The sequence below is a fragment of the Schistocerca piceifrons genome, chromosome 3, assembly GCF_021461385.2.
Source record: "Schistocerca piceifrons isolate TAMUIC-IGC-003096 chromosome 3, iqSchPice1.1, whole genome shotgun sequence".
Lineage (NCBI taxonomy): Eukaryota > Metazoa > Arthropoda > Insecta > Orthoptera > Acrididae > Schistocerca > Schistocerca piceifrons.
The window spans coordinates 613,291,625-613,316,994 of record NC_060140.1 but is presented as its reverse complement, the minus strand read 5'-3'; the positions used below and the strand labels follow the sequence as shown (position 1 = coordinate 613,316,994).

The 25,370-nt window shown below is 37.3% G+C and overlaps 1 protein-coding gene across 6 annotated transcripts in view; it reads right to left on the bottom strand.

Moving 5' to 3' along the window:
• The window catches only part of LOC124788247 (neurexin-4), a 545,350-nt gene that overhangs the window by 57,550 nt on the left and 462,430 nt on the right, over positions 1-25,370 (bottom strand). For all 6 annotated transcript variants that reach the window (XR_007016075.1, XM_047255435.1, XM_047255434.1 and 3 more), the window contains exon 30: positions 16,435-16,531. Coding sequence is in view for 5 of the 6 variants with exons in the window: in XM_047255435.1 (XP_047111391.1) it covers positions 16,435-16,531 (97 nt within the window). In the remaining variant the exon portion in view is untranslated. The remainder of the gene's footprint in view (positions 1-16,434; positions 16,532-25,370) is intronic.

Here is a 25,370-nt window from a genome sequence, read left to right as displayed (position 1 = left end):
TGACCTTGTTCTGCACTGGAGCCCAGATATATTCATCTACTTGGAGTTGTTGTGACAAGAAGTTCCACTTGTTGCCAAGTCTACCTGAAAAGCATTGACCTTGCAATAGTGTGCACCAACCTGGAGTGCAGGATCCCAAGGTAATAGTATTACAGTGCCTGCCACTGGAATTTCGTAACTGGCAATTCACTTGTCTGACTGCTGTGGCCTGCTTGAGCTGATGATGCAACACCAGAATTTCCATGGCACTGTCCCATAATTAAAAGAAACCTATGACCATTTGACCTGCCCTTCTTTCTACACATGTGATATTACCTGTTAAGTCTTATTTGGTATGGGTCCCACACAATTAAGTAATATTCTACAATTGCTTACATTATTGTTCTCAAGCAGTCTCCTTTGTAGGGTGACTACATTAACTGAACATCCCACAAATGATCCAAATTTTGCTACCTGCTTTACCTGTAACTGTGCCTATATTATCTCTCTATTTGTATATTGTGAAGGAAAAACTTTTACACTTACAAACATTTAAAGAAAATTGCCAATCTTGCACCATTTAAAAATACTATCATGGGCTTACTGGATGTTTACAGAAATAAATGTTTCAATCAATGTGGACAAAGACAACGATTTGATCAGGATCAAACTAAGTAAAGGAATGTTTACACTAGTCTGAATATACCTTCTGATTGTGATCGACAGTCACTTGTTAAACAGTAATAAAATTTATGTTGGTGAGAGAAACTGATAACATAATAATGAAATTCATTACAGAGTTTGGAGAAGAGGGCATGGTAAAGCTCAGGAAGAATCTGGTACTAAAATTTGGCATAGCTGTGTCTATAATAATTTGTTGATGAATAATAACCAAATTAATTGACAACAATTATGTCTATGAAGAATCTGCTAAGTCCATGAGTAAGAAGACCGACAGCCCCATTGGACAGAGGTAGAACTGTTATCGTCGGGTTCCAGCAGTGAGCAATAGTTATGTCAGTGGCGAATCAACCCATATTTATGATTTTTTTCCCTTTTTCTTTTTTTTACTGTGTTTGTGTGTGTGAGTGTGTGTGTGTGTGTGTGTGTGTGTGTGTGTGTGAGTGAGTGAGTGAGTGTGTGTGTCAGTTGTTAGCAGGAGGACATATTAGTTAGAAACTGGATATTGTTGTAACTGTTTGCTCATAGTAACTAGGATTATGGAGCAGCATTTAGAAGATATATTCAGAATATTTACTGAGCAAGTAACTAGCTTAAATATGAAAGTAGATGCTCAAGATGTAATAATGGTTACTATGAACACAAGTATAAATGCTCAAGATATTAGATTTCAGAGACTCCTGCAGAGACAAAGAAACAGACCATCATTAAATTTAATAACAAATTAGAGATTATTAGTGCTGATCTAAATGAGAAGATACATAAACATGGTCAGAAGCTAGAAGAGCATATCACAGAGTCTCCCAAAGAAAAGTTAGAAACACAATAAAGTATCTAAACTACCATCTGCCATTCCGAGTTTGACAGGGGAGTTACAGTCTGAGGTTATTAAACAATGTGCCTCAGTGAGTAATGAGATAAATGAATAACTCGGAGGTTTGAATAAAGATATGAAATGATTAAGGAGTACTCAAATGGAGCTACATAAACAAATCTTAGACACTACAGTAAGATTAAATGTTTAGAACAAAATAAAGATTCATGTTCCACCCTTGCAACCTTGATGGTGCGTGTTAGCAAATTAATTGCACAGGGAGTATAGGAAGGTGGAATCATCTGCCAGTACACCTCATTCAAGAGATGAAACAAATAGAACACAGGCGGAATTACAAAAGATCTGGGATGAATTAGCTAAAATTAGGATTGATACACTACTGGCCATTAAAATTGCTACACCAAGAAGAAATGCAGATGATAAACAGGTATTCATTGGACAAATATATTATACTAGAACTAACATGTGATTACATTTACATGCAATTTGGGTGCATAGATCCTGAGAAATCAGTATCCAGAACAACCACCTCTGGCCGTAATAATGGCCTTGATACGCCTGGGGTTTGAGTCAAACAGAGCTTGGATGGTATGTACAGGTACAGCTACCCATGCAGCTTCAACACGATACCACAGTTCATCACGAGTAGTGATTGGTGTATTGTGACGAGCCAGTTGCTCAGCCACCATTGACCAGACGTTTTCAATTGGTGAGAGATCTGGAGAATATGCTGGCCAGGGTAGCAGTCGAACATTTTCTGTATCCAGAGGTACTGTATTCAGGCCCGTACAGAACCTGAAACATGCGGTCTTGCATTATCCTGCAGAAATGTAGGGTTTCACAGGGATCGAATGAAGGGTAGAGCCACGGCTTGTAACACATCTAAAATGTAACATCCACTGTTCAAAGTGCCGTCAATGCGAACAAGAGGTGACTGAGATGTGTAACCAAGGGCACCCCATACCATCAAGCCAGGTGATACGCCAGTATGGTGATGATGAATACACGCTTCCAATGTTCGTTCGCCACGATGTCGCCAAACATGGATGCAACCATCATGATGCTGTAAACAGAACCTGGATTCATCCAAAAAAATGACGATTTGCCATTCGTGCACCCAGGTTCATCGTTGAGTACACCACCGCAGGTGGTCCTGTCTGTGATGCAGCATTAAGGGTAACTGCAGCCATGGTCTCCGAGCTGATAGTCCGTGCTGCTGCAAACATCACTGAACTGTTCGTGCAGATGGTTGTTGTCTTGCAAACATCCCCATCTGTTGACTCAGGGATCGAGATGTGGCTGCACGATCCATTACAGCCATGTGGATAAGATGCCTGTCATCTTGACTGCTAGTGATACGAGGCCATTGGGATCCTCCTGAACTCACCGATTCCGTAATCTGCTAACAGTCATTGGATCTCGACCAACGCGAGCAGCAATGTCGCGATATGATAAACCGCAATCGCGATAGGCTACAATCTGACCTTTATCAAAGTCGGAAACATGATGGTACGCATTTCTCCTCCTTACACGAGGCATCAGAACAACGTTTCACCAGGCAATGCCGGTTAACTGCTGTTTGTGTATGAGAAATCGGTTGGAAACTTTCCTCATGTCAGCAGGTGTCGCCAGTGGTGCCAACCTTGTGTGAATGCTCTGAAAAGCTAATCATTTGCATATCACAGCATCTTCTTCCTGTCAGTTAAATTTCGAATCTGTAGCACGTCATCTTCATGGTGTAGCAATTTTAATGGCCAGTAGTGTAATAATAAATGGAGACTTGTGGGTTCCCACTAGAATTAATTCAGGAATTGCATTTACAAAGTGGGACAAACTTATCCACACAGTTCCCTAAATTTAAACCAGAAGAGGATGTTCATGCTGCTTACTTCTCAATGACATTTTCTAAATAGTTGCCGAAACACTGGGATGACGCTAAGAAAATTAATTTTGTCCTTGGTTATTTAGCAGGGAATACCAAATGGGCAACAGCTCATATGGAAGATTTCTCTCCCTGGAATGACTTTCAGAAAAACTTTAAAAAGGAATATTGGTCATCACACACTCAATAAAAGCTGGCACTTGAATTGTTAGATCCTAGGTAATAAAATAGCAGTTGGGGGTAGCTATAAGAAAGTGGCGTCAAATAAGATCCAAACACCCAAACAAGTCAAGAGGAGAGTCATTTAATAAAATTATGGTGTACATTACTCCACCATGTAAGAAAAGAAATATGGTACTGTGGTTGGTCAAGTGTAAATGAACTATTAATATTCGTAGAAGGATTAGACACATTAAATGAAGAATGAGGGGATTACAATTCTGAGGAATCATATGGTTCAGACAATAATTTATTAAAGATGGATAGGGGCTGTGCCTGTCATGTACAGATGCAGGGGGGACTGGCCACTGTCTGTAAACAGCTGGAAGCTGTGTGGCATTGAGGCATCTGGAATGGAATGAATGCTATGGCAACTCTGGAGCCTATAGTGTTGCTTGGGATCCTTGATGCTGCTGCATCTTCCAATTTGCATGTCCTGGCCAGTTGACACTGTAATGAGTGATAAACTATGGCAGGGTTGCAATCTCTGGATGGAAGGCAAAAGTGAGTACTGGCCATATAGCTATCTTCTTATGTCTTAGCAAAGGTTTGAGGTATTGCCTGCGGCTAAAAGTACATTTGAGCCTGCATGGGATGCCTAGCCTGTTGGGACTGTGGCTGATCTTCTTGAGAGGTACAGATAACTGCAGAGGGTGGAATTGCTTGTCACTGGGAGCTCCATTGTTTGGTGGGTCAGAAAAATAGCAGGCAGGTTGAGAAAGAAACCCAGTGTTCACTCTGTCTGCCTGTGGGAGAGTCTCATCTGAGATGTGAAGGAGGATCTTCCAGCAGTGATCAAATGCACTGGGTGCACACGGCTACAAATTATGGCTTATGTAGGCATCAATGCCATTTAGGTTCAGAGGCCATCCTTGGTTGCTACATGTGGCTAGCTAATTTGGTGAAGGCAGCTAGCCTCACCTGTGGGGTGGAAGCAAAGCTATCGTTTTGCAGTGTCGTTCCCAGAATTGATCATTGTCCTCTGGCTTGGAGCAGAGAGAAAGGTAACGCAGAATCTCAGATGATTCTGGGAATTATCGACCTCTGCAATCAGGTGGAGAATTCTGGGTTTTGCCTTAATAGGTCTGCCAAGCACTACACATAGGAAGCAGCTACTAGAATAGTGGCATAAATGCAGTGTGCACATGGTGGTTTTTATTTAGGATAGAGAAACCCTTTCACAGGCAATATAACATGTGTTCAGATTCCAGACAGGGTCGTATATGTCACAGTAAATTGAAGAAAAAATGTTAACATAGTATTAGTTAAATGCAGGCCTCAGAACTATAAACAGCAACAATGCCCACAGAGTACTAGGGATAGAAAGCTGACACTACCAGTTGAATAATTACTCTTCAGTGAATTAATGATATTGAGGAGCTCTGTTGGGCCTATTGGACCGAGGAACATGGATATATTATTTATTTCAATAGATGAAAGTTCTTTCCATGTAGTATTAAGCAGATTTCCAAATGTTTCCTTCTCTAATTTTCCGGCAATAGTTGCATAATAAAAATTGAAACTGTTTGCAATTGCCCTAGGGTCAGTGACATTCTTGCCACCATGTGATATTACAATATTTTTGTGAGTTGTCTTTTTCCCCGTAAGATCGTGCACAGCTTTCCACATGGTCTTAGAGTTATTGAATGACTTCATAATACATCATTTTCCTTAATTTTTGCCTCTTTTATGACATATTTCAGAAGTAGCTTGTAGTTTTTGAAATCACTAAGAAATTCTAGACTGCTGTCAGTTTTTGACTGCAGAAAAAGTTACCACTTCCTTTTACAAGATAATCTAATGTCTGATGTAATCCAGTTTTTGAATCTATCTGTGCTTTTGGAAATCACTTTCCTTTGTGGAAAAATTATGTCAAAGTTATGCTTGAAAATGTTCAAAAAATTTTCCATCTTTTTGTTGGTAATAGAGGTATCATATACTTTGCTCCAATATTGTTCACTGATTAGATACTGGAAGTATTCAGTATATTTCCTACTATAAATCCTTTTATGGATAATGTTTTGTACACTGGTTTAAATGTGATTTACAGGTATGGTTAGTAATTGCGAGAGGAGGTCACTATAGCCGGTATCAAAGTTTTCTGATGTACACTTGTCCATGTTTACACATACCTGATCAAGGAGAGTGACACTAGTTTTTGTTACATATGTTGGAGAGCTAACAGTCAGACAAATATTGTAGCCTTTTATAATATTTCATAACTTTCCCTGTGAGGGCTATGGCTCACAAAGTCAATATTAAAATCTCCACATAGTACCACTGTTTTCCCAGTTGTCTTAAGTTTGCCTAAAGCAATTTCCAATTTTTTGGGGGAAAAAAAAATTTACATTGCTAACAGGAGATCTATACACACATAAAATAATAGTTTTTTCAGGCAGTAACTTAACAGCTGAGATTTCAAAGTTTCTTTCACAACCAAGTTTGCAAACAGAGGCTATACTCAAACCTACATTTCCTTCTACATATATACAAGTTCCCCCATGTTTTGATTCCATTCTACAAAAGCAGTTTGCAAGTTCAAAATGCAATATTTTTAAGTATTGAAGATACTCATTCTGTAAACAATGCTCACAAAAACATAAAAACAGAAACATCTTTCCATTCACAATTGAGGAGTACATTTATTTCATCAACTTTGTTTGTTAATGACTCATTCTGGTGTACAATCTTCAGCGTGTATTTGAAATTTAATTCTGCATCAGATTTTTTTGTGATGCTGTCTACTGTCTGGACAGATGACTTCAGTCCATTTACTGACTTCTTAGAATGTTCTGTCTATCGGTACACAGAATTTATGAAAAGAATAGTTGCTACTCCTCATATAGCAGAGATGATGAGATGCTTACCATCCTGGATTTCCCATTGTTGAATCTGGTACACAGAATTTCACTTTTGAATTAGTGGAATGCTTCACATGTATCTCCCCTTATACTGACTTTAACTTTGTATAGCGTTTGTTTGTCTGTGAGGATTTGTTTAAATTTTAATTGAAGCTCTCTTTGATTTTGTAAAGCTTTCTAACATGGCTGTCAAATAACAAAGAGTCTTTTCCATCCCTCACACCTTTGCTCAGCACGTACATGTCTAAAGTATATTGCACAACTTGAACTTTGTCCATTAATACTCAGCATTGTTAGTGCTGAAGATGAAATGCCCTTGTTGCCTGCTCAGGTAATCTGAAATCTGTGTCTTGTTGCTCTTGCTAATCAGAAAGATCTTCCTACCTTTGTAATCATGTTTAAAGCCTTATTCAGTGATGCTCCAGGGGCCTTATGATCACTGATTCCCTGCTAGGCTGTGTCAAAAAGTTTGGGTCAGTTTGTCAACAGCAGATGTAAGATGTTACCTTCATGAGTCAGTTCTCTGATTAACTGCTCAAGGTAATTTTCAGATAAGGCATTTACAACAATTTCACCTGATTTTCTGTCCCTAAAATCCACTGTAAGCACAGGAGTCTCCCAGTCTGTAACTGGTAATTTGAAATCTTCACCTAGTACTACAACATAACCAGCAAATTTATATGAAGTATTTTCCAAAATGAAATTTTCACTCTTCTGCAGAGTGGGCACCAATATGAAACATCCTGGCAGATTAAAACTGTATGTTAGACCGAGACTCAAACTCAGGACTTTTGCCTTTCACGGGAAAGTGCTCTACCGACTGACCTAACCAAGCATGACACATGACCTGTTCTCAAAGTTTTACTTCTACCAATACCCCATTTCCTACCTCCCAAACTCTCCTGCAAAACTTCCAAGTTTCCCTTCAAATGTTCTGCCACTACTGCTCCTTAGGTACGGACTCCATAAAAGCATCCAATGACCAAGTTTGGTCTGCTTTTAATACTTGTCTTCACCCAAATTATTTCATATTCAAAATTTGTACTAATCCCCCAAGATATTGTCATACTTTTTTATGGCTATAAACATGCCTCCACCACTAGCATTCAACCTACATGTTTGATACATATTCCATTTAGAATTTAGAATTTCATGGCTATTGGCATCTAGTTTCATCATGGCAAAAGGAATACCCCTATATAAAAAAGGTGATTATCAATGTATAGGTAACTATAGGCCTGTGTCGCTACTGTCAGTGTTTTCAAAAATTACTGAAAAAGTATTCCTTTCAAAACTAACTACATTCTTCGACAAGAATAATATTATTTCCGATGTCAACATGGCTTCAGACCACAGCGATCAATTGAAACAGCCACTTTCAATCTGATAAACCATGTCTGAAATGCAGTGGACAACCACAGAAACATCTCAGGTTTATTCTTAGACCTAACAAAAACTTTTGATGTGATTGATCAATCTGTGCTCCTGAGGAAGCTTGAATGGTATGGTGTAAGAGGTGTGCCAAATCAATGGATTAAAGCATATTTGGAATATCGCTCTCAGGCAACTGAAATTAAGTACATGGAAGGAAATGAACTCCAGGTACACCTTTCAGAACCATGTGAACTACGTCATGGTGTTCCACAGGGCTCCATACTAGGTCCCTTTCCTTTTTTGATGTACATTAATGATTTCCCGTCACGCGTTTGGGATTCTGAACCAGTGCTGATTGCAGATGACACCAGTCTATTGATTGAAGGGAATAAAGAAGAAAATCTTACTGCATCTGCAAAAGATATTACAAAAGTATTGTCTGAATGGTTTACCAGAAACAGGTTAATAGTTAATCCCCAAATAACGGTACTTATGAATTTCCACACCAATAAAAATGCGGCAAACTTGTAATATTTATAGATAACCAAAACATCAGTGCTGCCAACGAAGCTAAATTTCTTGGGATTCATATCCAGTAAAGTCTTAAATGGAGCACTCATTTCACATCCCTAAATTCAAAACTAGCAAAAGTGAGCTATGTAGTAAGAATTCTTTGCAACAATACTAGTGCAGAAACAGTTAGGGCTGTATACTTTGCTCATGTACATTCAGTACTGAAGTACATTATTATTTTCTGGGGAAATGTACACCAAGCAACAACAGTTTTCAGGAAACAAAAGGCGATTATAAGAATAATGAAACAAGTGAGCAGCAGAAAACCATGCAAACCTTTCTCTAAAGATCTAAAGATCCTACCCCTTTCCTGCATTTATACACTGGAAGTAGTCATGCATATCAAAAAAAGTATGCTGAGAAAAGAAAATCTTTTTCCTAAAAACAAAAGTGTCCACGATTACAGTACCAGGTCAGACAGTGACATACATGTTAATCATTGTAACACCACATTATGCCAAAAAGGTGTGTATCATGCAGGAACAAAACTACACAACAGATTACCAAGACATATAAAATCTCTTCCTGAACTACAGAGCTTTAAAAATTCTGTGACAGTCTGCCTTCTGAAAAACTGCTACTATTCAGTCTCACAGTATCTTATGCAAGGAAAAATGTAATATGTATCTTTAACTGTAGAAATAAATTATAAATATACAGTATTTTTAAAAATTGTAATTATTAACTGTATAGATCCAATTTGTTATAAAAATTTAAATAATATATGTCTGACATTTGAAAAACCAACAGATAAAAAGGTCCAATATCCTGTGTGCCATATACGTTCTGAAAAAGAGATTTATATGGACAAATAAACAAACATTCTGTGATCATAATAGCACTGAAATGAAGGGCAACACAGAAAAGGCCAAAATACTTATTGTCTTTTTACAAGACTGTTTCACAGAGGAAGATTGCACTGAGTGCCTCCTTTAAATTGTCACATGAATGACAAAGTGGCTGATACTGAAATAAGTGACCATGGGATAGAAAAGCAAATGAAATTGCTCAACAGAGAGAAGGCCATTGGACCTGACCGGATACCAATGCAATACTACAGAGAGTATGCAGAATAACTTGCCTCTCTTCTAGCAGCAGTGTACTGTAAGTCTATGATAACAGAAGAGCGAAGTGTTGCTCATGACTGGAAGAAAGCACAAGTCATTCCCATTTTCAAGAATGGTCATCAAACAGGTGCACAAATCTATAGGACCATATCTCCAATGCTGTAAGTTATAAAATTTTGTAACATATTTTGTGCTTGCATATTATGACATTTTGGGAGACTGAAAATCTCCTCTTTAGGAATCAAGAGGGTTTCAAAAACAATGACTGTGTGAAACCCGGCTTGCTCTCTCTTTGTACACAAGACCAACAAGGCAATAGATACCAGCACACAGGTAGATGCTGTGTTCCTTGAATTGCATAAGGCAGTCCACACTGTGACCTAATGAACAAAATATGAGCCTACAGAATATCAGGCCAACTGGTTGATGGACTGAAGAGTTTCCAGCAAACAGAACACAGGATATCATTCTCAATGGAGAGAAGTCTTCAGACGTAAAACTAACCTTGGGTGTACCCCCAGGGAGTGTTATAGATCCATTAATTTTCACGACTTACGTAAAGGAGATAGCAAGACACAGGAAAATCACAATGTTAGAAAACTGTAGTGAAATGCAGGAAGATAATTGATGCTTGGTGCAATGAGTGGTAATTAATCCTGAAGGTAAATAAATGTAATGTATTGCTTGTACAGACAGAAAGGTCCTTTACCAATCGCTGGAAGCAGTTGCTTCCATAAAATATCTAGAAATATGAGTATGGAGCAATTTGGAGAGGAACGACCACATAAAACTAATCACATGAAAGACAGACTGAAATACACTGGAAGAATCCTCAAGAAATATAGTCCATCAACAAAGCAGGTAACTTATAAAACTCGTTTGGCCAATACTTGAGTGTTGCTTGTCAATATGGGATCTGTACCAGATAGGATCGATAAAGGAAATACAGAGGAAAGAAGAGCAGCCTGTTTCATTACAGGTTTATTTAGTAAGCATAAAAGCATCGCAGAGATGATCAACCATCTCCAGTAGCAGATGCTATAAGAGTGGTGTTCTGCACCATGGTGGGGTTTACTGTTAAAAGTTCTGAAAGTGTACATTCCTAGAAGGGTCAACAAATAATATTGTTTCCTTCTAATGTGTATCTCGTGAAAAGAACACACAGATGAAGTTAGAGTCCACACAGAGACTTACTGGAAATCATTCTTCCTGTGAACTATTTGTGGTTGGGACAGGATAGGGGTGAATTGACGGCAGTACAAAAAGTACCATCCACCACACATCACAAGGTGGCTTGTGGAGCATAGATGAAGATGTAGATCCAGAAAATTCACAAACTGATAACAACTGTGGGAATCATTGTTTCTAAAATAAAACTGAAGCAAACAAAAATAAACAAGATTGTGAACAAACAGAGGCTACAACAGTGGACCCACATTTTGGGGAACAAAGCAAATTTAATTTGATGAAAAATCCAGGATGGAATACTGACAATACATGAAAAGGATAGATTGCTATGCACCATATACTGGAGATGTTGAGTCACAGACAGGCACAACAAAAAGAATCCTAAACAAGTAAGCTATTTGGCCACAAGGCCTTCTTCTGAATTAGACAACAGACACATATACATTCTTGTAAATGCAATTCACACACTCACATGACCACTGTTTCTGGCCTTTCTTGAGTCCATCTCTCTCCTCACTCTTACCACTACCTAGATACCAATATTTTATGTACTTCCCAAGATGTATTGACCCAACAGCTCAAAATCTGCCCCATTATGACACCCCACAGTAAGAATTTCTGCTTTTGTACACCAGAAACTTCAAATTACTGCCTGCCACATACCCTTATATCAAAGACCCTAGACACTTCTTCCAATGTCTAGTTGTTTTCTAGTCACTGTTGATTCCACATTTCTCTGCTAACAACCCATGGTCTTGCCACCATTGAAATTAACCTCTCCAAATGCCCACATTGCTCCAAACCACATCTCCTTTCCTGGAAATAGTGACCACCTCTGCTCTCAACAACAACTTCCCCATTGAAGCTGCTTTCCCCACACCCCTTTTTCATCTGTTAACCAACCACAATGGAGCTCACCAACATCATTCAAGAGTGAAACAACAAAATAAAGTTTATATCAAAGCTTTAGCTAGGTCTCATTGTGTCCTAAAATGGGGAATAAAACTCTCATAGACCATGTCTGTACAGCCAAAGTGGTATTCCATTGTGCAATTAACCTATGCAACACCCTTATATGTCCCTATACATCTCTTAGTGCCAGTTTGTCTCTACAGCTGAGTGGTCAGTGCGACAGAATGCCACGCAAAGGGTCCCAGGTTCGATTCCCAGCTGAGTCAGGGATTTTCTCTACTCAGGGACAGGGTGTTATGTTGTCATCATCATCATCATCTCATCCCAATCAACACACAAGTTGCTGAAGTGGTGTCAAAAGACTTGCACCGGGCGACCAGCCTACCTGATGGAAGCCCCTTGCCACATGACATTTAATTTTTTCTGGTGCCAATCTCGTGCTAAAGGGCCATAGCTTTGAGGATGAATCAGGTGCAAGTTTTGTCCAACTATCTCACATCCCAGCCTTGTCAAGGCATTTCTTTCCCTCTTAAATGAAAACTCATCTGTGAAAGCAGCATCATGTACAGCATTCAACATGTGAATGAACACAAATGAATTTTTTTGTCTGATGAATGACTGCTATCCTAAAGCATGCCACAGTTTCATGAGTGTTTTACAACTAATGCTATTCCTGTTCTATCCTCATCAGTTTTACTGGACCACACAGGTGGAAACTCATTCCATTACATATATTTCATTCTCGCAACTATACTTCATCTCCACAGGCCTGGTCTTACATTTAACCCCCCCTCCCCCCCCCCCCCCCTCTCTGACCACTCTCCCCCACTTTTCATCCTATTTCACTCTGCTTCCTCACACTGGTCTCTTATTATCCTTGTTACTTTTTCCCTCTACCATAGCTCACTCACTTGGAAACTTTGCTATCCCTTATCTCCTTCTCCTACTTTAAATCACCCCATATACTTTCTTTTTCTCCCTATGTTCATTTTCAATTTTATTAGCTCTGAAGAAGGACTTTGTTCACAAGCTAAGTAGTATTATTAATTTTTTAAATGTCTCTCTATCACAAAATATTTATAAACTGGTACAAAAAACTGAAGAGTTCTCAGAGATTAATCAAACATTTTTCAGGGTTTCTGTTCTATTGTCATTTGTACTGTACCTGTATTTGCTCTCCATCTGGATACATTCATACAAACACTTGATGGCCTAATCATCCTTCCCCGTTGTCACATTACTTAGACATGTCAACCAGTTCCACTGACCCTGACCTTTGTTTCATCTTAAATCATCCCTGCTCTACATTTACGATAGCTAAAGTAATGGGATTTTACCTTCAGAACTGGACTATGAGGTCTCGCAATAAAGAAATGGCACTGTTCAAATTTCTAAGGAATTATTTGAAGTGAGGTATTACTGTATTGATGTTTTTGATGTTGAATTGCATCCTCAAACTATGTAAATTTGAATCAAAACTGGTCAGCTCAGTGGCAGAAGAGCAGTTTGCTACAAACATGTAAGATAACAGGCCGTAGTGTCACATGAAAACACATACCACTGCTATTGCACTGTTGTCTGTTGTATATGTGTACTGTGGGGAATTTTACCAAGAATTTTTCAACAAAAGGAGAGAAAACTGATTTGGAAATATGTGTCAAGGTAAGTCATCCATGGAGAAACAGTTAAGATTCTGCATAAAGCCATATAATATTTGACTGAATGTTCACTGAATGAAAAGTTGAAAATCAGTAAAAAAAATTGAATAATGCAGTGCGGAAATGGGAGGACTTGACTAGTGGGTGTGGATTGTGGTGATGTAACAATAGTAATAACAATAACAATAATAATAATAATAATGTAAGAAAAATAGCATAGTCAAGGGAAAACACACTAAACAAGAAGATTACATATTGAATAACCACAGTGACTCAACAGAAGCGATGGAAAAAACAGATGCCTATAAATATCTAGGATACAGACAAAAAATAGGAATAGATAATACAAATATTAAAGAAGAACTAAAAGAAAAATATAGACAAAGGCTAACAAAAATACTAAAACAGAATTTACAGCAAGAAACAAGACAAAAGCTATAAATACTTATGCCATACCAATATTGACCTACTCATTTGGAGTAATGAAATGGAGTAACACAGACTTAGAAGCACTCAATACACTTACACGATCACAATGCCACAAATATAGAATACATCACATACATTCAGCAACAGAAAGATTCACATTAAGCAGAAAGGAAGGAGGAAGGGGATTTATCGACATAAAAAACCCACATTATGGACAGGTAGACAATTTAAGAAAATTCTTTCTAGAACGAGCAGAAACTAGCAAAATACACAAGGCAATCACTCATATAAATACATCGGCTACACCACTGCAATTTCATAACCACTTCTACAACCCTTTAGATCACATAACATCAACAGATACGAAGAAAGTAAATTGGAAAAAGAAAACACTTCATGGCAAGCACCCGTATCATCTAACACAGCCACACATTGATCAAGACACATCCAACACATGGCTAAGAAAAGGCAATATATACAGTGAGACAGAAGGATTCATGATTGCAATACAGGATCAAACAATAAACAACAGGTATTACAGCAAGCATATTATTAAAGATCCCAATACCACAACGGATAAATGCAGACTTTGTAAACAACAAATAGAAACAGTAGATCACATCACAAGCGGATGTACAATACTAGCAAATACAGAATACCCCAGAAGACATGACAATGTCGGAAAATAATACATCAACAGCTTGCCTTACAACATAAACTTTTAAAACAACACGTTCCTACATACAAGTATACACCACAAAATATACTGGAGAATGATGAATACAAATTATACTGGAACAGAACCATTATAACAGATAAAACAACGCCACATAACAAACCTGACATCATACTCACCAATAAAAAGAAGAAATTAACACAACTAATCGAAATATCCATACCCAATACAACAAATATACAAAAGAAAACAGGAGAAAAAATTGAAAAATACATCCAACTGGCTGAGGAAGTCAAAGACATGTGGCATCAGGATAAAGTTGACATCATACCAATTAAACTATCAACTACAGGAGTCATACCACACAATATCCACCAGTACATCAATGCAATACAGCTACATCCAAACATATATATACAACTACAGAAATCCGTAATTATTGATACAAGTTCAATTACCCGAAAGTTCCTAAATGCAATATAATACATACCGTACAGTTAAAAGGAAGTGACGCTTCATCAAGGTCCGCGTCACTCCATTTTTAACCGGACTTAACGTCTGAGAAAGTGAAGGAAATAATAATAATAAAAGTGAATTTTATAACAATTATGAATGAAAGAATAATTTAATATTTGTGATAAATAATTATCAATGGATACAATTTAAATGTTAAACATAAATGACTTGCTGAGATAAGAGCATGCAGAGATGTTTTTACGGTCTTTTGCCAGTGGTCACGTCTGGTAAGGTCATGGGAATCTGTTTTAACATTCTTTTTTAGTCTCTTGCTGTGTGTTTGTGTGTGTGTGTGTGTGTGTGTGTGTGTGTGTGTGTGTGTGTGTGTGTGTGTGTGTGTTAATTTGTTCATGGCATAATACTGAACAGATTCATGGTCTTGATATTGTAAGATGTCATATATCATTTTGTATTTTGTATCAATGAATGTTGTGTCCAGCCAGCACTCGAAATCTAAAATCAAGTGTTTCAAAAGTGTGGTTTGCATTCATCAGAATCACCCAAATTCCAGCTGTTTAAATGTACATCACTTAATGTATTTTGTTATCTTTGTTCACTGACTGAGTTTCACTGGTCACTTGTTAAAATTAAAATGTGCACACAAGGGCAGTAGATGAGCCACCTGCTAATGTTTAGGTTTTTCATTCGTCCCTGTGGTGTGAATGTTGCACTGGTTCCTCTTATTGTAGTTTGGCAGGCATGAGAGGTGTCAATTCTTCAATGCTATTCCCCCACTACATTGCAAAGTTCACACACACTCCACCAAAGGGTGCTACCTCACACAACACAATATCTCAATATCTCTCTCTCTGTGTGTGTGTGTGTGTGTGTGTGTGTGTGTGTGTGTGTGTTTGTGTTTGTGTGTGTGTGTGTGTGTGTGTGTGTGTGTGTGTGTGTGTGTGTGTGGCAGGAATAGACTGCAGATATGTGCAGCATTGTTTGGGATGGGTTCTACTTTGAAGATGACAAACCCTAATTGAACCTATTTCATAAGCACTTAAATCTGTAATATCAGTCTCAGATCTTTTGTGTAAGATCTTGCACTCTACATTTTCTGGCTTACTGCAATAATTCAACTGTAGCAAACTTCTTGTCCACTGCCATTGAGCTGATTAACTTTGATCGAACTTGTTACAGACAAGACAAAGGTCAATGAAGGGGAAAAAAAAGGAAGTTGTGAACTAATATGCCACAGCAAATAATTTCTTAATAATGTGAATAATCTCATTTCTTTTTTGACTGAGCTTTGTGAAGTTATTGCTTTTGGCCTTTATAGAAGAATATAACCTGTAAATACTGATCTGTTCACCAAACTATTTCATAAAGTAAACCGTTGTGCCCTATGCTAACAGTTTAATCTAAGTGACAATAAGCTTGCAAAACTTTGTTACAGAATTTGTGGCTTAACCGATGTGAACAGGCTCTGGAGATCTTATGTTATATCCTTTTTGCTATTAACTGAACCTGTAACTAAATGAAATGTTACAGAACTTTTTAACTAGTATGGGGCTGTTACAAAGTGACACAGCAGATCAATTTATTAGAAAACTGGGAAGCATAGCTACAAGCTGATACACCACTTACTAGTTGAGGAACTGTCTTCTTCTGCCGACCTTTCAGTATACAAAGACTTGTATTCTTCCTTTTGTGGGCCTTCCTTAAATGGTACATCATCCAGCTCCTAAGCCAAGAAAAGACATAGTATTAAGGAAACAAAATTTAAAATACAACAGCATTCTTATTAACGTCAGCTGAAATGAATTAGGAACACAAAACATCATTTTTGAATATATATGGCTTTCAGGTTTGGGGTCAGATCTAGTTGTGTAGTTCCTACAGTATTTCAATAAGACTCATTGTTGAAGATTGTTAATGTACTAAGAGATGTGGAGGAGGTCATTAAGGACACAAAAGATGTATGTATCCTCAGCTTCCTTCTTCCTACCACAGAGCACAAAGGGAATAAATGATTACAAAGGATGACCATATCTACCAGTGTAGCCACAGTGTACTACCATTGCCAAAATGTGAACTAGCTGTGCTGTGTCTGAGTTTATACTGGATCCTTGTGCACTGGCAACTGGCATTTGATTACTGCAAGACACACATTTCAAACTGTAATTAGATGAAATCTGAGCATTTGTAGTTGGGGCCTCTGAAATGTAAATCTGTATGGGTTCTTGGTGACAGAAATCTCAAAAGAGGTGATTGACAACAGGGTCTTCATCTTATCCTACTGTACATGGTGCACTGCTCAGAAGCAACATACAGCTGGCATAGGTTTTTAAAACTATCCTATGCATATGCAATAACTGTGAATGACAGAATTCTACATTATTGTGACAAGCCACATAATTTACAGACTTCCAAGTGAATTCTGGAATCCAATACACATGCCAAAATGCTGAGACAATCGCTTCCAGGAAAAGCAAATGTTTTCAGCCATGTTGTATTCAGGGTGTCTTGTAGCCTTCGTATAGTTGATAAATGACATATTTATTTATATATAAAGGTATATGCTTTATGGCACATTCTCACATTAGTGTAAATGACACTAATGGTGCTTTATAATATTGGCAAAATATTTTGTTGTCAAAAACGCCCAAGATCTTGGCTGTTTTGTATCTTTACCTCTAATTTATGATATGTGTGTGATCTCTAATTTTGTTTCACCCATTGCATCTCTGGATGAGGATATTTGTAACTTTTTTTTTGGTCTGGTTGTTTCATTTAGAATACCATGCAGACTTGTTTTCATGTAAGTAAAAATTTATAGTTCCTCAAGAATATTCAAATATTTGCCTTTATCAACCATGTGTAGAACTGACATGCAGTGTGTTATGTCTGTTGTTTTGTGATTTTGCTCTCTCAGATGTGTAGTGACTGCTGATGGATTGCCTTAACTGCAGCTTGTATGTTGTTGGAATCTAATTTCAAAATTTCACCAATGTATATTTCTTCACATTTTAATTCATAAGCCAGGGCTGTAAATTTTGTTTGGTTGTTCTAATAAGTGATACATTCAAGTTATTACTGTTTTCTCTTATCTGAATCCAGTTTTTAGATTTGTTTGCTGTAGGACATGCTGAATTTAGCATTAGATAACAGGAGACACATTTAAGGGGACTGGTCCATGAATACCAGGGGAAACCTTGAAAAAATTGTCAGTTTTCTAAACAGTGTAACTCGAAGAATAAGATTTGTAAGCCCATATAATGCTTACCATTTTTAAGACATCTTTTGGCAACATTTTCATGTATGAACCACAGCTTTAGCTCTCACACTTTTTATTTGAATTTTATTTTATTCTCTTTTTCTTTTTTTTTTTTTTTTCAAGTGAAATAAACCATGCTAATTATTTATGTACATCATAGGTACACATTACTCAAAATACAAACAAAGTAGAACATTTATTTTTTCCTGTAAGTTCTTTACACTATTATCTTTAAAACAGACTATTGAAGAGATGGTGATGTCATAAACTGTGGTACTAAAAGATTTTAAGTATGATGATAAAAATTTTGGAAATGAATTCAGGGTTTTTCTTCAAAAAAGCATTTTACTTTCAAAGTTAAGTCACAAGAGTAGTCTACATTTTAGTTAAGCATGTTTTAAGACAGTATACAAAATTTCAACTACCATTAATAGTTTTTAGCCAAAGTGTACCAGAACATGAAATAATTTAACTTCTGGGAAATTCAATTTAAACATTGCTTTTTCTATTTAACTTGCATGGCACTAATGCATCCCAAGTCCATATTCATCTTGTTTCCCATGTTGTTCTTCCTCCCTTCTCTTTCTCACACTACTTCTTATTCTTGCTTCTTTGGTGGCTTCCAACACTGATTTTTCTGCTTCAAAGAGTCTCCTTTGTTCAATGGCTTTTAGAGCTCTATGCATATTTAGTCCACCAAACACTCCCATCAGTTCCATAACATTAAGCCTTGACACTACACTGTCACTGAAACATAGAACAGCATCCAGCATACCTATTTTCAAAGTTTTTAGCCCCGCTACAACAATTTTTGGGATCTGTTCCCATATAAAATTGTTCAAACTTCCATTTAGATTTTGAGTCCTACAATGTAAACATTTCTCTTATAATCTTGTGTCACTAAGATTCTTATATAAAGGTTTTATAACTTCCATTATAGCTCAAAAATGCACTAAAAGAAATATAATTCGATATACTTGGACTATGCAAAGTAAAGATAAGAGGGGAAGCCATCATAGAGAAATCAAACGGCGATCTGCTGTATTATAAGTGATTAACGCCAGAACAAAGAGGGATAGGCTTCATCATCAAAAGCAACTCAAAATCATCCATACAAGAATTAATGGAACTGTCGGAAAGCATAGCAGCTTTGAAAATTATCACACAAAGTCATCAAATAACAATCATACAAATATACACCCCAACAGAAACGAGTACCGATGAAGAAGTAGAAGATTTCTATGAGAAACTAGATGACACCTTAGAGAGACATCAATCACCAATAAACCTAATAATTGGAGATTTCAACAGTAAAGTTGGCCCCCGCAGTAATGATGACGAAGAACCAGTCGGACCACACAGCTTTGGAACAGAGAACAGGTGAGGAGAAAGAATGGTACAATTTGCTCAAGAACACAAACTGAAAATAACCAACATCTTCATCAGGAAAAATCAAAACCAAAGATGGACTTGGTGCTCACTAGATGGCAAGACGAGAAATGAAATAGATTACATTCTAATGGACAAACAAAACGTAGTAAACAACATCCAAGTAATCTCACAATTAAAATTTAGAACAGACCATAGAATGATGAGGGCAAAAATAAAAATTCCAAAGAAACGAAGAAATGTAGGAAAAGCAAGCAAACCAGAAATAGAAAAACTGAACAGAGCCAAATTTAAACAAGAACTGCAGAAGCAAATATCAATACAAACCAAAGCACTCAAGAAATGTATAATGCACTACAAAAATGCATATAGCAAGCTAACAAGGACACAAGCAAAGACGAGCAAATGAAGAAAAGTCGAAGCAAATTAAGCCACAGTACAGTACAGCTAATCGACCACAGATAGATAATGTCAAAAACCAGAGATATTTCAGACAGGAATAAAGAAGAATATGCAAAACTAGACAAAATAACAAAAAGGGAAATAAAGAAACATATCTGTGAGCACCAATCAGCAACAATGAGACAAATACCAGAAACATACAAATCAATTAGAAAAGAGAGGATAAGCGCCCAGAGCGGGAGCAATGGATACTAGGAATGAAGAATCAAGCACAAGAACATCTAAACACAAAAGAGGATATAATCAAATCAGCAACAGAAGTCCACAAAGCAATTTGCACAAGTTCTCTACCAAACAAAGCCACCGACCACAACCCTGTTGATCCAAACCCAAACACCAGTGAAATCATACCCACTATAACACATAGCGAGATTAGAACACCCATCACTGAATTGAAAAATGGGAAGTCATCTGGGTTGGGTGGTTTGGAGGAAGAGACCAAACTGCGAGGTCATCAGTCTCATTGGATTAGGGAAGGACAGGGAAGGAAGTTGGCCATGCCCTTTCAAAGGAACCATCCCGGCATTTGCCTGGAGCGATTTAGGGAAATCACGGAAAACCTAAATCAGGATGGCTGGACGCGGGATTGAACCGTCGTCCTCCCGAATGCGAGTCCAGTGTGCTAACCACTGTGCCACCTCGCTTGGTACGTCATCTGGAGAAGACAACATATACAATGAGCTCTTAAAAGAAGCCCAAGATCTCCTAATACCAAACATTACAGAAGTGTTCAACAAAATCATACAAACCGAAGACATTCCGGACCAGTGGAAAACAAGTACGATTGTACTTTTGCACAAAAAAGGTACAAAAGATGACACAAACAATTATAGACTCATAAGCCTGATGTCTAACCTATATAAACTGTACATGAAAATACTAACAAGGCAGTTAACAAAAACACTAGGTGAGAACCAACCCTCAGAAGAGGCAGGATTTAGGATTCCACAAAGGATTTAGCACAGTGGATCATATTCAAACCATTAATCAGATAATAGAAAAATCGGGCAATTGCCACCTCAAAATATACCTTGCTTTTGTTGATTACAGCAAAGCATTTGATACCATCGAACACCCAAGCATACTTCAAGCACTAAGAAATCAAGGAGAAGAAGCAAAATACATCCTATTACTAAGAAACATTCAAAACAACAGCTTCGCTAGAGTTAAAACTGAAAAGAAAGGCCAATCTTTCCATGTGGAAAGAGAAGTTAGACAAGGGGATGCCATCTCCCCAAAACTATTTACCTGCATACTGGAGAACATATTCAGGAAACTAAAATGGAATAAGAAAGATGGAATATGCCTCAATGGCAAGAGACTAACAAATGTGAGATTCACTGACGACATAGTCCTCTTCACCAAAACTGCAGGGGAACGGCAATCAATGCTTCAGGAACTTAACACACAAAGCAAGATGGCAGGTCTCCCAATGAACAAATCTAAAACACAAGTAATGACAAAGAGATTAGAAACCCCAATATATCTTGAAGGAACGGAACTAATGTGTACATCACAATACATATACCCAGGCCAAACAATTTTCTTTAACAACAAAATGGAAAAAGAAATAAAATGAAGAGTTTCCTTAGCTTATAAAGCTTTCTGGGCCTTAAAGTTCATATTGCCAGACAGAACCCTAAATAGGAGGCCCAAAATGGAGGCATTCGAAAGCTGCATTTTTCCCGTGTTATTATATGGATGTCAGACATATATGTTCTCAGATCCAAAGAGAGAAACACTCCGCAGGTATGCCAAAGGAAAATGCAGAGGAACATCCTTGGCATCTCTCTGAAAGACAGAATATCTACCATCTCAATATACGAGATGTCAGCAGCAATAGCACATCAGGCTATGAAGACCAAATGGAAATGGGGCAGTCACGAGGCGAGGCTGCAAGACGACAGATGGACAGCACAAGCTACCACATGGGACCCCTACATCGGCAAGAGACTCACAGGAAGACCAAGGCGGAAATGGTTGGACTTATTCAGAAAATAAGCATGAAGACAGTGGACCAGCATAGCCAGAAACAGAAAGGAATGAAAAGAACTAGAACTAGAACTAAAAGATCAAGTGTAATTCAATGTGTAGTGTGCATTAAGTGTGGTACCCTCTTATGCGGACTAGCTCACTGTTTTAGTCTTTAAAAGCAGCTACCCATACCTTTAGGAGGCTTTTGCCCACAATCAGACAATGCAGGCTATTTTCATTCATTCATTCATTATAACAAATGGCAAAGAATGTTTTATGGTTGTAGGTCTCATCTTGAGTAACAGTCCTCTGGTAGCAACACCATGAAACACTGCCAGGTGGGCAGAGCATATGACACGGTTTGTCATCTGCGGAAGATTTATGAAAGAAGGTAGCCCGTACTGCCTTTTTCATTCCCTCAAGGTCATTTTTATGTTGTCTTATGGCTTGTCCATAATAATGCTGTAACCTGTCTATTTCTTCATCTGTAAGCCGACCATGTCCACTAATGCACATACCATCAGCTAATTTCTTTCCCTTCAAAGTCCTTTTCAAAATCCTCAGTCTGGTATGTAACTTTTTTCTGGACATGTCCAAAACATTCCATTTTTTCAATTTTTGTGTCAGCATAAGGTTTGGAGTCACAAACTTTTTGGTACCCTTTTGAGTCTTCATCTTCTATGTAAGATGTATACGTCACACCATATTTCTCCACTAACCTGTGAAATATCTTCACAATACATTCAGATTCCATCCCTCCACTATAACCACTAAAATTAATCAAACAAGTATGATATTCAGTTACCCTAGTACAGCCACGACAGTGCTTGGTAATACATTTCACATCAATGACTTTGTCATTGTCCAAGGAGGTAGCTGTCACTACACCATTTAGGGAACTATGGTCTCTTCATTGCCAGGATGCATTCAGGGCTGCAGACTACACTTCCCTGAGCAACATTTTTCAAACTATCATTTGCTCCTTCTGCTGAAGTCTGTAGAGTAATTTTATTGTACCTCTCAAATCTTATAGGGGGAGGTAAGTCCATAAAAGCAAGAAAATTTGTACAATTCTCTACTATTTGCCTATACACCTCATAGGATAAGCAAATTTAATATTGGTATTACACACTCTTTTAGTTACACTACAAGTATAACCACATTCGCTTAAATCACAGAAATTACAAACAATTCTTAATTTTAATGCACAACTTTTCTAGCACCTATCTCCTCAACTACCATCACACCACTACTGCCACATCCTTAAACTGCAAAATTTTATTTATTAGTTCAGATAGAGCAGAGAGTTCCACAATAACACAACCTGAATCAAAAGCTGGTGTCTCTATATTATCAGCATTAATACTGTCAAGCCTATTGTCCAAATATTTCAGTTTTAGTTTGGAAGCACTTGGAGTAGTTGAGAAGCTAATTCAAGTGTTGTATCACATTATATATCAGTATTAGCACAGTTAATCCATTTGGTGAACCACTTTCCATAAAATTTACATTGTTTAGCACTGAACTTCTTAAGTCTTCCCATTGCTTTCAAGTGGAATAAGAAACTCACGCGCACAATAAACAACTGACGCACACAATTACTTCATTGTAAACAAAATATTCACGCCAAAACAACAGCAAACAATGACTAGACTCTCTGTATAAACAAAAGATAAGCAGCTGCAAAGCTTTTCCAGGTTAGCCAAAACAAAAAAAAGGACTAAAAAGTCATAAAAACGAAACAAATAACGGCAAAACTTTATTTTTAACAGAGCTGATTGTGTGCCATGGGAATGTTGTGGTGTGTGCAACCACTTTTAAATTCCCCCAATTTTGGTATATTCTGTGGTTCATTGTCTTGGAAGTAAACTTTTTCTCGTCAGAAAAGCACAGAAAATTTTTAAGACAAAAATAAAAAAAAAAAAAAAAAAATTATCGATTTTTTGACATTCACATACAAGTCTCCTTAATACTGTGCTCATTTAGGATTCTTACAATTGTTGTTGAGGCTAAAGTTGGCAATGATGATGTCCCACAGAGTATTGTTTCTTCTTGGTACTCTTGTTGCTGAATATACTCCAGCAAAACTTTGAGGCAAAGCAGTCTTTTGGGATATTTAATCTGCTTAGTTCTGAGGCTTTTATGTTTCCTGAAGCAAGTTGTTACATATCAATATGATGTGTTCCCAGAAGTCAAGTGCTCAAAAATCCAATCACAGAGTGATTTTAACTCAGGGCATTTACATACAAATCACATACACAGTGTTTTAGAATTCAATTTGGTTCCATTATAACAATACACCTATAAACTGCAGTTCACTGCCCTTTTATATCTCCATTTTCAATTATTTATTGAGCTAACAGTTATAGAAAAGATGAAATATATTAGTCTATGACACACAGAAGAATCATACATATACAAAAAGCCTGTGTCTCTAAAAATAATGAGCTGCGGAGCCTTTTTTTTTTGAGAGGGTAAAGACAAACTTTGTCTACCACGGGAGAATGAAGTTTATTCACAACAACAGTGTTGATCTGTTTAGAATAACAAATGCAAATTAAAAAGTATGTAGAAATGAGAGTATGTCAGCATATTTGCACACAATTATCAAGGCTGTTTCCAGTGAGTAACAGTGAACAATTCAACACCTGTACGACAATATATAATTTTTGAAAATTACTCCAACAACAAAAAATTTTAACTGTATGGACATCAGCTGCCCTTCGTAATACTGAGTCTCTTACTTGGTGGTTGACTTCAGCGCCAGAGAACACAAATATCACATTCAATATTTTTCAAGGTGATAAATAGAAACTTAAGAGCTGCTCTCTTCTTCAGAAAGCCAAGTTGTTAAGGTAAGCCCTTGCCAGTTGGGACTCAGTTTAATTGGTAATCCGAAATATCAGTGAGGCACTCAGTAGATAGTAAAGTTATACTCAGGTAGTGAAGGTATGACAGTGCTATTAATAAAAGCTGCAGATAGGTTGTATTAGTAAAATTACATTTGAGAATTGATCAAGTCTATCAATAGATTACAGGGTAGATCATAAATATTTGGACGAAGTTGGCTTGGATATATCAATGTATCAGAGCTCATCAGGATCCATTCTCTCAATCCACTGAGTTATAATGCTACCAGAAGAAAAGCTCTCTATTGAAGTTGTATTAAAACTGGCAGCAGATGTCTTCACCATATTAAAGCATTAAAGATATGACACTACATGGTGCCAAGATTTTATTGACTCAATATGGACAAAAGGCTTGTAACAAAAATGCACTCAAATATTCTTGCTATAAGTATAGAACAAATTTCAAAACATAACCATTTTAATATTTTTAATTGCTTAAATAATATGTCAAGACTGTACTGTATTGTATTTATTGGTCCTGTTGTCTACAAAAGCATCTTTTGCATAAGACATTGGACAGGTCACATTATAAGCACACTTCTGAAAGTGATTTCTAGGCATACTTATTTAAT